We start from the raw sequence: 13,587 nt of genomic DNA on the forward strand, positions 1-13,587 counted from the left end.
CTACCGTGCCGATTTCTTTGCTTTATCTGTGCAAAGCAACAATAGACACAGTGGCACTTTGTGGAAGGTTGCAATAGTTGAAAAGACCCATCATTACACCTTGCATTCCAAATATTTGCTAAGAATCCACTTCAGTTTCCTTTGTAAATTGACAAAAGAGGGCAAAGTTTAAGGCCAATAATGCAGGACATCAAAACCATTGAGAAAAACAGGAGAGAAGATGAGATACAACAAGGGTAAATATACATAATGCCAAATTAGATCTATAACAGCCTATAAACTGAGGAACAACAGACATCAATATAATATGAGGAAAAATATATCATGATCATTGTAATTAGAAAGGAAATATAAGGCCATAGTTAAATGTTTTCTTACAGGATCAGAAATGATTTGTTGTCAATACCAAACCGTTAGATCTAAGGTTTTCATTCTACTTTTTGACTTTTTTAAAAAAACAACTTCTTTACTTAAATAAAGCATGGCAATGCATTACATTAGTAACAAGCAAATAGTATACTCAATCACATTTTCTGTTTTTGAGTTAGTACTATACAAGTTTGAAGCACAGAAAATGCCAATAGTGCCATTTTGCTCAAAATATGAATTCTGGGCCTTTTTCACAACTCTGACTTCCCCACTCCACCCCACACCAACATGTTTCTTTACTGCCAAAGAAGATTGGAAAAACATTTAAAGAATGTAATATTCTCCACTTCAATTGATTGCTTTGTTCAAATATTACAAGCTCCAACAAACTTCTGTCTAAAATGCTGCTCTGGTATCCTCTCTCACCCAATCCATATATTAAGGATTTTTCATCACTGACTCTTCCTATCCACACCCTTTATAATTCTTCAAAATGAAACCTTTTCATGGCCACACTCTGCAAAACTCCCAGTACCTTAAATCTCCTAATTTTCAGTCCTCACTTTAGAACCCATAAGACACAGAAAGTGTTCCTAAGTGTAATCATTGCTGCCTTAAAGTTTATCATACTTTTGTATTCTACGCCTCAATTTATTGAATCGAAACTTCAGCTGCTCATTATGATGGCTTCAAACAATTGAGTCATGGGACTTGGCCCTTCAATTGCTGATGCACTGTTACAGATATATCATCATTGCTGCTCATGATGTTACGCCTCCTAGCCATCAAAGTTTTGGTAAAATTGCTGTGAAAACCCCAAATTCAAGCATTCAATGATATCACTCAATATGTAATTGTTTTTCTTTAAAAATATTATTCCACATGATAGTGCATTAACTATCTCTCTGACCCACTAGCTTGTCTATGTCCTCAATTCTTTTAGAACATTGAACAGTGCAGCACAGGAGCAGGCCCTTCAGCCCACGATGTCTGTGTCGACCCTGATGCCAAATTAAATCAATTCCATTTGCTTCCATTTCTTGCGGGTTCATGTGTATGTATAAATGCCTCCTAAATGTCACTATCGTATCTGCCTCCACCACACCCCCCAGCAGTGCATTCCAGGCACATACCACTCTCTCTGAGTAAAAAAAAACTTGCTTCATACATCTCCTTTAAACTTTCCTCCTCTCACCTTAAATTAATATCCTTTATATCTTCTCCACCCTGGGGAAAAATTTGACCCCTATCTATGCCTCTCATAATTTTATAAACCTAATCAGATCTTCCCTCACCCTCCGATGCTCTGGAGAAAACAATTTAAGTTTGTCCAACCCCTCCTTATAGCTAATATCCTCTAATTGAGGCAACATCCTGGTGAACCTCTTCTCCACCGCCTCCACATTCTTCCTGTACTGAGGCGATCAGAACAGCACATAGTACTCCAAATGTGGCCTAACCAAAGATTTATACAGCTACAACATAATTTCCCAACCTTTATATACTGTGCCCCAACCAATGAAGGCAAATAAGCTATGTGCCTTCTTTACCACTCTACCTACTGGTGTTGCCACTTTCAGGGAGCTACGGAACTTACACCTCAAGATCCCTCTGTATACAAACATGTAAGAGGAAAGTATACATTGACTGGCATGCTCCTAAAGGTGCTGCCATTTAATGCATGCTTTCCTCTTACATTTGACCTCCCAAAACACCTCACACTTGTCTGGATTAAACTCCCTCTGCCATTTCTCTGCCCATATCTCCAGCTGATCTATATCCTGCTGTATCCTTCAACAACCTTCTTCATTATCCACAACTATATCAATTTTTGTGCCATCTGCAAACTTACTAATCAGCCCATCTGGATCTTTGGCCAAATAATTCATATATGTGAAAAACAAAAGGTCCCGGCGCTGATCCCTACGGAATACCACTGGTCACGGACCTTCAGTCGGAGAAGCACCCCTCCACCAATACCCTCTGTCTTCTATGGCCAAGCCAATTTTGAATCCAATCTACCAAATCACAATGGATCCCATGTGCCTTAGTCTTCTGGATCAGACTACCATGAGGGACCTTGTCAAATGCCTTACTAAAATTCATGTGGACAACATCCACTGATGATGCTCATCACCTCCTCAAAAAACTCAATCAAGTTCATGAGACATGACCTGCCCCACACAAAGCCATGCTGACTATCCCTAATAAGCCCATGCTTTTCCAAATGCGAGAAAATCCTACAGCTAAGAATTCTCTTCCATAGCATTCCCACCACTGATGCAAGGCTCACCAGTGAATAATTTGCAGGATTACCCCTGTTACCCTTCTTAAACAATGAAACAACATTACCTACTCTCCAGCCCTCTGGGACCTCACCTGTAGCTAAAGAGGATACAAAGATCTCTGTCAAAGCCCCAACAATCTCCTCTTGCCTCTCTCAATAACCTGGGATAGATCCCATTAGGCCCCCGGAACTCATCCACCTTAATGTTCTTCAATAGACAAAAGACACTCACCAACTTTTATCGATGCACCATAGAATGCATTACGGCTTGGTATGGCAACTGCTCTGCCGAAGACCACAAGAAACTGCAGAGAGTTGTGGACACAGCCCAGCGCGTCACAGAAACCAGCCTCCCCTCCATGGATTCTGTCTCTACCTCTCGCTGCCTTGGTGAAGCAGCCAGCATAATCAAAGACCCCATCCACCCGGGTCATTCTCTCTTCTCTCCTCTCCCATCAGGCAGGAGCCTGAGGGCACATACCACCAGGCTCAAGGACAGCTTCTATCGCACTGTGATAAGACTATTGAACTGTTCCCTTATACGATGAGATGGACTCTGACCTCACAATCTACGTTGTGACCTTGCACCTTATTGTCTACCTGCACTGCATTTCCTCTGTAGCTGTGACACTTTACTCTGTCCTGTTATTGTTTTTACTTGTCCTCAGTGCACTCTGCACTAATTCAATGTAACTGCACTGTAATTAATTGATCTGTACAATCAGTATGCAAGACAAGTTTTTCACTGGTACAAGTGACAATAATAAACCAATACCAATACACCTCTTCCTTCTTGATATCAATATTCCCTCAAATATTAGCATGCCCCACACTGATCTCATCATCTCCCATGTCCTTCTCCTTGGTGGATACTGATGCAAAGTACTCATTTAGTACCTCACCCACTTCCTCTGGCTCCAGGCATAAATTTCCTCCTTTATCCTTGAGTGACCCTAGTTACCCTCTTGTTTTTAATGTATATATAAAATGCCTTGGGAGGTCTTTTGCAGTCTCTTTAATATTTGTGAAAACCTTTGATGTGTTTGGACATCATGCTCCCCATGCCAAAGCACAAATCACCTAAGCAGATTAAGAACAAAGGTGGGCACTGACCTGTTCTAACAGATCAATTAATAACCTAGAAGTTTTGGAAAAAAAAGTCTTCACAATGCTACTGGATTGCAATAAAGATTTAACTAATGTCCTTATAGAGTCTGGTTCCTGATCTGCAGCAAACCCCTAAACTTCCCTCTGAAACAGTTGAGTAAGTCAATTTTAACTGCTGCATTGAAACAGAAAAAAATATAAAACTGGCATTGACCTATGCACCTATTTCATATACAACATTATTCCTCGCCCAGCTGGCACTGAAAAGTCTTCCTCACAAACATTTAGGGTCTGAAATCTAGACTTAGGAGCATTCCTGATGTGGCCGTATTCACTGAATCACACAGTACAGATCATGTGCCTGACTCCTCTATCAAAATCCCTGGGTATATTCTGTACCACCAATGGACAGATCAACCAGAGGTAACTGTGTAGTGATATATATGGAGAATGGATACACTGGGAGTCTTCAGAATTGACACGAGACCCCATGAAGTCTCATGGCCTCAGGTCAAACATGGGCAAAATTTCCTCCTGACTACCATCTACCATCTTCCTCAGCTGATGAATCAGCTTTTTGTTTTGAATAACACTTGGAAGAAGCATTGAGAGTAATAAGATCATAGAATGTGTTCCAAGGGGGGAATGATTTCAATATGCAATGCCAACCACCACTGACCGAGCTGGCCACATAGCGAGTGAACCAACACAAGGAGTTAATCAATTTGACCTCCTCCTCACTAATCTACTCGTTGCAGATGCATGTGTCCATGGCAGTGTTAGTAGGTTATGTTCCAGTGAAATGTTCAACATCAGTATCATGGCTACAAAAACAGGGCAGAAGCAAGGAATACTGTGGTGAGTTACTCATGTCCTGATACTCCAAGTTATTTCTGTCATCTGTAAGGCACAAGGGCACAAGTCTGGAATGTAAAGGTATTCTCCTCACTTGTCTGGGTAACAGCAGCTTCAATAACACATCAGGGGAAAAGGGAAACCCCAACTAATAGATTTCTAATAGGCGAGTCATGAGGTATGGTTTCATGAGGTGTCATGAGGGATGTAGTTAATGGGAAAGAGCATTTGAAGATGCATTCATTGACTTTGATCATATGAGGTCACTGAACGTTACATGCCAATGTATGTAAGACCTGAGGGCCTGTCTCCTGGCAATCTTCTCTCAATGCCTTCAAAGTGGACTGATTTTCTGGAGGGCATCCTGATCCCCATCTTGTCTATTCCATCTCCTCAACCAAAGCCTCCTCTGGAAACTTCTGCAGCTGACTCATTGTCATGTTTTGCAATTCTCTAGAATTTCCTAGGTCGACATTAATTCTATAAAGTTTGCCAGGCCCTGTTTCAGACACAATTCATCTTTCCAGGCTGACTTCAAGTGACCTTAGCTACTCACAACATTGAACCTCTCCTGAGACATGAAGCTAATGAACAACTGTACCTTTGCACAGCAAACATGCAAATGACCACACAGCAAGAAGTTGATGTGTTGATGTGTTGACTGTATTGAAGCAAAATGTGCACATTAATCCTTGCTCCTATTTTCCAGGATTATCAAAGTTCATCTTATGAACTGAAGGATTTTCACCAATGCCTTGTTTAAAGTATTGTGATTTAAGGAGGATTTTAAAGGTGGGAAACAAGCTATAAAAGTTTAGGAAGGGAGTTACAGGGAGCAAGATAATAGAATACATTATTGAATTCAGAGTGGGAAATTGTATAAACTGCCTGAATTAGAGAAATAGAGAAGTACCTGCCTGCTGAAGGAGGTTAGAGTTGGGAATGGACAATGCCATAAACATATTTAAATACAGAAAGAAACTTTTACATTGGAGGAATGAAAGGAGCTGGAAGCAAATAAATTACAGCATGCACATAGCATCAACAAAAATGATATTTAACCCAACAGCTCCAAATAACTTTCTTGCCATACTTTCCTATCTAATCCATCAATATACTTGCAATTGCTTTCTGCCATGTGCTAAATACATCCATGTTATTCATTTGAACTGCTCCCTATGTCAGTGAGTACACATCGCAACCACCCTCCAGGTGAAACATTTCTTCCTGAATTTCCCATTAGATTAATTAATGACAATGTTATATCTGGTCTTGTATATGTAGAAACATCATTACTTGCAAAACCCTTTCATAATGTTTCATTGTAAGGCTGATGGATGCATTAAATGTAATAGAGGATAGGATATCAGCAAGAGTGTTTTGGATATATGGAAGTTTATAGAGGTTTCTCAAAATAATACTATCGGCAGCAGCAAATCATGGGCAATTTTGTGCTACAGGCTCACATCCTCCAAGTACTGTAATTAGACTTTCCAAAAGCAGTCCATATAGAATCGAAACAGGTTGGACTGAATTTCAAGCAAGCCTCGGAGGAAAGGGCTAAAGTCCAATCCATATCATCACCTACCTCCACATTATGGTTAAACTGTATAATGTTCTATTAAAATAGAATGTCAAAGAAACTGATGATGTATCTTTGCATACATTAGCAACTCTACTTTCTATTCTTGTGTTCTTTAGCTTGACCTTCATTTGCAAAAGGTACACTTATGAAAAGTTATGAATATCATGAAATTCACGTCAACAGAAGTACTATAATATTATTTCTACAATAGTCTATTCTTAACCACAGCATAAACCTAGACTTTATTTACTCACTTTTCAAACAATATTAAACATTTGAATATATTTTTTGGTTTTGGGTACAAACAAATTCATGGAAACTTGTGTGGCATGTTTCTGTCAAGTTCCTTCGAAGATAAAGCAATTGAATCTAAAAATTTACAAAATGATCCGGTGTATCAGAGTTTCATTGCAGTTCATGTGAAGGAATAGGATACATAACATAGTTAATGTTGAGACTTGTTTGAAAAGATTTGTCTAGTTTTATTGTCTCTGGATTATTTTACCCTACTGTTGGTATTCAGAGAGAAATGGCCTCCCCCAAGGAAGAAAACTACTGCTAGAATAATAGCTTTCATTAGTCGCACACCCATAACTTTAAAAATTGTACCTCTGGGTGACACTTGGGATTATAAAAGAATAAAGGTACAGATAACAGCCATGATATCCTAATATAAAATGAAGAACTGCCTTCACTTTAGTATTTGCCCTCGGCATATGTCAGTACTGGCAAGTATATATTTCCTTCCCTATTGGAAAAAAATACATGGGACTTAAAAAGTGAAGCTATCTATATTGCATCTATATGTCAACTTGAACAGAAGTCCAGAACAACAGTCATTAATGTAACATTACAGATGCAGAACTCACTGTTTTATTGCCCAGCATTGCAGTACTATCTGAGTTGATCTTGATCATGATTTCATTAATGTCTGGAAGCATTTTCAGATATGCTTTCTTCGTGAAGAGAAAATAGAAATACATGTCTTTAAATATGTTTGCACCTGCAGAAGCACGTGGTGCAAAACCAGATGGTGTGAAGAACTTATGCAATCTCAAGCGCAGAAAACTTTGATTTGATCCTAGTTTGAGGAGTAAACATAGATTAATTGGCATGTCTAATTCAGATTGTAGTTTATCCTCAGGTAGGTAAGTATCTATTTTCATCCAAATAAAATGATACTTATATGTTAATAGTACCACGGGGGAGAAAGAATTAACTTTTAACATATTATAAAAATAAACTCTAAAAAGCCTAGATTTTCCACTTGGTTGAAATCTTGATGAGAATTGGGACAGTACCCAAATTGTGCTTATTCACACGGAATGGGCTGACACTAATGTCATTTAGAGGTAACCCTAATCTGAGCAATCAAGGTGAGCTCCAGTTGCTAGAGAAACGACAGATTAGGAGCTTGTCAAAGAGAGAGTAATTTATCATGTTGCAGCTTTATTTTAAATCTCCATCAGTTTAAAATTGGGATCTTCCAAAATAAGTGATTTAGAAGTTCAGCACCATGGATCCAAACAAAATAACATTCATCAAGTCTGCAAGAGGGCGGAGAGATCTTTGGTTCACTGGCTGATGTAGTTGGTCTAATGCTGTCCAGGAAAGGTCCCCAGGAGAAGGAGAGCGATTAGAACAGAGATATATACATTGCAAGGAATTCATGGCACAGGAAGTCCAAAGTTCAATCAATGCTGAAGACGATATCCCAGTGGTGCCAATCATGCTTGGGAAAATTCCTTCGCAATCTTTTTCAAGTTAGGTCAAGTAAGGGCCACAGGTCACATCTTTCTTCCTGCAACAATCCCTCAATAAAGAAGTTTATTTTCTTTTTATGCTAAGAAACAAAGATTCAAACTTAAGACTGGCCTCATCTTTAGTACACATTTAGATGCTTCTTGCAATGGTTTCTACCCAAGCCAGCACTTATGTTTGGATTTCAAACTCTTTTTCAGGTTATTCTTCAACAATTTCTGACTTCACATGCGCTTTAAGTGGTCTGGTTGTTTAACCAACAGTGTCCAGTGTCCAGATATAGCAGAAAATCCTTCACATCTTTAGTTTGCTCAAAGTCTTGTATGTAATTCTCTAATTACAAGTCTAACATACATTCAACAGGTATGGTAGTGGTGCAGAGATTAGGTAACTGGGCTAGTAACCCAGAGGCTTGGACTAACAACCAAGCAACCCTAGTTCAAATCCCACCAGAGAAACTGTGCAATTCAAATTCAGATTAGTGATCAGAATTAAAGAAAACCTCAAGTATTGATTCATCTGGTTTATTGATGTTCTTTAGGTTTTAAACAATCTGGCCTATCTGTAACTCCAGAACCAGCAATAGGGTAGTTTCTTGGGTGCAGTATGAAATGGTCAAACAAGGACCAAAGAACTGAATTCCAGTGTTTAGACAAGAGTAACTGCCCTTAACAGGCACCATTTGTAGCCTTAGTAACTCTGGTCAACAGACATCAAGGAGAAAACAATCTAATATTTGAAGTCCTTTCTTTTTGAAAGAAAGGTGTTTGTGGGTGATAGAGGTCCATCATCCTAGCCCCAGAACTTCACTGGAGGGGTTCCTCAGAGCAGTGTTCTAGGCACAACCACTTTGTCAATGTCTTTCTTTCCATCATAGGGTTAGAGATGGGATGTGGACAATGTGCACTCAGCCAAAGAAGCAGCCCATGCCTGCATACAGCAATGCCAGAGCAACATTAAGGCATGTACTGATAAATGGCAGGTAACACTGCACCACAAAAGTGCCAGGCACAGACCATCTAAAACTAAAGTTAGTACAACTACCTATCCTTGACATTCGATGGCATTACCATCACCAACTACCCCACCACCAACATCCTAGGGATCACCATTGATTAGACACTCAACTGGAGCATACACACAAATACATAAAATCAGGTCAGAAGCTGGGTGTCCCGCAGTGACTGACTCACTTCCTGATGCCCCTAAGACCAAAAAGGAGTGTTATAGAACATCTTCCACTTGCCTGGATGACTGCACCTCTAAACTTTGCTGATGGCAGCCTACATGATTGGAACTCCTTTTCCTTCTCAACACCATTTGATATTGTTGGTCACACCTTCCTATTCCAAAGCTATCTTATTATTCAGCTGAAATTCAATGCAAGATGAATAGATATTTATACTAAATTATTTTAAAGAAAACTAAAGCTATTGGTATGGGTTTCCATCACAAACTCCATTCACTAAATGATGAATTGGTCCTTTTCCCTGGTAATTGTCTGAAAGTGAAATAGATTATGTGCAATCTTGGTGTCACATTAGCCCCTGAAATAAGCTTTGGAATATCTAACCGCCACCAACACTAAGTCTAGCTACTTCCTACCTAACATTGCCCAACTCAAATCACCTGCTGATGAAATCTACACTTGTGCTTTGCTACCTCTTGTTGGATCATTCCCACTCCTGGCTAGCCTCCTTCATCTTATGCACCATAAACCTGAAGTCATCCAAAACACTGCTGCCTGTTGGATACGAAGACTCAGTCACCTGTGCGTTTTCTGGCCTTTGTCGGCTCTCGGTTAAGCAACACTTCAATTTTAAAATTCTCAAGTTCATTTCTAAATACCTCCCTGGTTTAAGACCTCGCTCCATCTATGTTATCTGCTCCAGTCATCACTTCAACAATTCTGGCCTCCTACTCATCCCTCATTTTAATCTCTACACCCTGCCTGCCATGTCTTCAGGTTCCAGTCTCTTAAATGCTGAAATTCTATCCCTTAGACTTGCCACCATCGCACCTTCTTTAAGACCTCTTTCAGAACTTGCCTCTTTGACCAAAATTTTGGTCATTTTCCTAACATCTCTTTATGTGGCCTGGTGTCACATTTTGTTTGCCATAGAAGTTAGTGAGTGTGAGATTGGAGAGACTCTCTTTTAGGTTCAAAATAACTGGGCAGGTTTATCATTGAGCATCGTGTGTGGTTTTAATGATCTCACACTGTTAATGTTAGACCTTCTATTTTCCAAAGATCAGTTCTCATGAAGAGCCAATTTTCAACATCCTATTAGAAAATGGCACAGCAAGCAGACAAAACATCAAGAAAAAAAAACTTAAATTTGCCTTCAATCATACTTGCTAACATTGAATCTAGATCCCTTTTAAATTCACTTCTGCCCTCTCCATGACGCTTAGCAACTCTGGATACAAATATGCAGCTGACATGAAGAGAATCAGTGCAAATAATGGAAAATAGGACTAGTTTTCTTTTCAAGTCACTGCTACTTTAATAGTTTGCATATAAAAATAAACAAGTGTTCCTGTGAACCATCAGAAAGGACAATGGAAAATGGGCCAATGCCAAAGTGGGCACTGACACAGAATTACTGGACAGTTATTTAGAATTATTTGTCCAATTAACTGTAAGAAACCTGTTACTTGCTGAAAGAAACTCCATGGTCATATGACACTTCACTCTAATCATGTGATCAACTAAAGAAAATTAATTAGACCATTAATCCAATAGAGGGTTGGTCACATTGCAAGGTTGATCAATTTTGATCCTAACAGCTTTAGTCTAGGGGGTGGGAAGAATAAAATGCTTATTCTTGTATAATACACACTGCAAATACCATATTTAATGTTCAAATGGACTCAAAAACATCAAAACATGTCAAAAAAGCTCATATTCACATTTAAAGCTTACTTCAGGATCAAAATTTTAAAAAAGATTACAATTCCTTCTGAAGATGCAATGATATTCTATTAACAGTACCTACTGATAAGTAAAGGGAATTGCTTTTACCTCTCTCACTGTCGTCATCTACTAGGATAATCTCTGCAAGAACATTCTTGGGGGAACGAATGAGTACGCTATGAATTGTACGAAGCAGAGTACTCCAGGCCTCATTATGAAAAACGATAACAACACTTGTGTCTGGAAGATCATCTTGGTAGACCTTTGTCTTGCATCTAAATGGAAAATGCAAAACAAAATGGTTATAAACTTTTGCTTAATTGGAAGAGTACATGCAGAGCCACCCCATCCTTAGCATAGAAGTTAGATGACAAAGACAACTTATGATATCACTAATTGATAGGACGCATTTTGCCAATCTTTTAATTTTGACCACAGCTGGTAACCACCTGCTAGTTCTTTGCTGGGGCTGAACTTAAGCACAATTAATAGAGCTCAGCAGCCAACATTACTTTGCCTCTGGTCTTTGGCGACTGGAGGCATTGTGCCTCACATGAACTTAAATCAACTTTGTTTTTCTTGCAGAACAACAAAGTAAACAAGTCAAACTGTGCAAGTGTGGCGACTCACCGTCTAGTCGGGCGAACCGGCTCGGCAGTCGGGTCGCGCGGCGTCGGAGCGATGAGGCCCAAGATGGCGGCGGGCCTCGTCTTTCCGAGCGACGGGGAGAACCCGCGTGCGGGAAAGTCCTGATGACATAGGACTTACGTCATTGCCGGTTGTTTTGGGTGGGAACGGTCTCCCTTAAAGGGCCCGCGCAAGGCGGGAAAATAAACCAGTTCTTGTTTGGCAATCCTCCGACTAGCGTCTTGTTTTATTCCGCGGTAGTAACCGCTACATTGGTGATCCCGACAGTCCAAACGGCTTTTGGACCCACGCAATGGACGACAGCGCAGCAGCCAACGCAGTGGCCCTCAAGCTGCCCACCTTTTGGACACTTCGGCCCAGCGTCTAGTTTGACCAGGCCGAAGCGCAATTCCACCTTCGGCAGATCACCTCCGACTCCACGAAGTACTACCATGTGGTTAGCTCTCTGGACCAAGAGACAGCTGCCCAGGTTGGAGACTTCATCCAGTCACCTCCAGAGGAAGATAAGTACCCGGCTTTCAAAGACCTTTTGATTAGGACCTTCGGCCTCTCCCGTCGTGAGCACGCCGCCCGCCTGCTTCATCTGAATGGCCTGGGGGACAGATCCCCATCCGCCCTAATGAATGAGATGCTGGCATTGGCCGAGGGACACAAGCCATGCCTGATGTTCGAACAGGCCTTCCTCGAACAGCTCTCCGATGACATCCACCTGTTGTTAGCTGACGCCGACTTCAGCAACCCCCGTGAGGTGGCCGCCCGGGCAGATGTCCTGTGGAGGGCCAAGCGCGAGAGCAGTTCGTCCGTCAGTCAAATCGCCAGGCCGCGAGCCCAACGCCCGCCTCGCCCGGCCCCAGCAACCGAGCAGCCACGCCCCAGGAACGCAGACGACGACACGGGTGACCAGCTGTGCTTCTACCATCAGCGGTGGGATGCGAAGGCCCGTCAATGCCACCCACCCTGCAAGTTTCAGGGAAACGCCAGGGCCAGCCGCCGCTGATGGCTACGGCGGCTGGCCGCCGACAGAGCCTCCTCTTCGTTCAGGACAAGAAATCTGGATGGCGTTTCCTCATTGATACTGGAGCGGAGGTCAGTATTTTGCCCCTGACTGGCCGCGACACTCGTGACAGGCCACCAGGTCCTCTACTCAATGCCGCCAACGGTACAACGATACGGTCTTTCGGCACCCGTACACTTCAATTACAATTTGGCGACAGCCGTTTTACCTGGACCTTTACCCTTGCCACCGTCGCCCGACCACTCCTAGGAGCCGATTTCCTTCGGGCCCACAACCTGTTAGTCGACCTGCGAAGGAAGCGGTTAGTGCACTCTAGCACTCTCCAGACCTATCCCCTGGGAGAAATCAGCCCACCAGCCCCGCGCCTGGACTCCATTTCCCTTTCTGGCGACGATTTCGCCAAGCTCCTAGCCGAATTCCCATCGATTTTGGCACCTTCGTTTACAAATTCTAGGCCCAAACACGGGGTACGACACCACATCATTACCACAGGGCCACCCCTTCATGCCCGAGCACGACGATTACCTCCAGACAAGCTCCGCCTGGCAAAGGAAGAGTTCCGTCACATGGAGGAGCTGGGGATTGTTCGCAGGTCAGACAGCCCCTGGGCCTCCCCCCTGCACATGGTCCCCAAAGCCACCGGAGGGTGGAGGCCCTGCGGCGACTACCGCAGGCTAAATGACGCCACCACCCCGGACCGCTATCCCATCCCTCACATCCAGGACTTCTCAGCGAACTTACACGGGGCCCACATCTTTTCCAAAGTGGACCTCGTTAGGGGATACCACCAAATCCCGGTCCATCCGGATGACGTCCCCAAAACTGCGATTATCACCCCATTCGGCCTGTTCGAATTCCTTCGGATGCCGTTTGGCCTTAAGAACGCCGCGCAGACCTTCCAGCGGCTGATGGACGCGGTAGGCCGAGACCGGGACTTCGTGTTCATTTACTTAGACGACATACTGATCGCCAGCCGTAACCGCCAGGAACACCTCTCCCACCTCTGCCAGCTGTATTCCCGCCTCCGCGATTTCGGCCTCACG

The 13,587-nt window shown here is 42.3% G+C and overlaps 1 protein-coding gene across 1 annotated transcript in view; it reads right to left on the minus strand.

Moving 5' to 3' along the window:
* galnt13 (UDP-N-acetyl-alpha-D-galactosamine:polypeptide N-acetylgalactosaminyltransferase 13) overlaps nt 1-13,587 on the minus strand; it is a 271,947-nt gene that overhangs the window by 88,247 nt on the left and 170,113 nt on the right. Inside the window, exon 4 of the mRNA XM_052011859.1 lies at nt 10,990-11,156. Coding sequence (XP_051867819.1) covers nt 10,990-11,156 — 167 coding nt within the window. The remainder of the gene's footprint in view (nt 1-10,989; nt 11,157-13,587) is intronic.

The sequence above is a fragment of the Pristis pectinata genome, chromosome 1 (genome assembly GCF_009764475.1).
Source record: "Pristis pectinata isolate sPriPec2 chromosome 1, sPriPec2.1.pri, whole genome shotgun sequence".
Lineage (NCBI taxonomy): Eukaryota > Metazoa > Chordata > Chondrichthyes > Rhinopristiformes > Pristidae > Pristis > Pristis pectinata.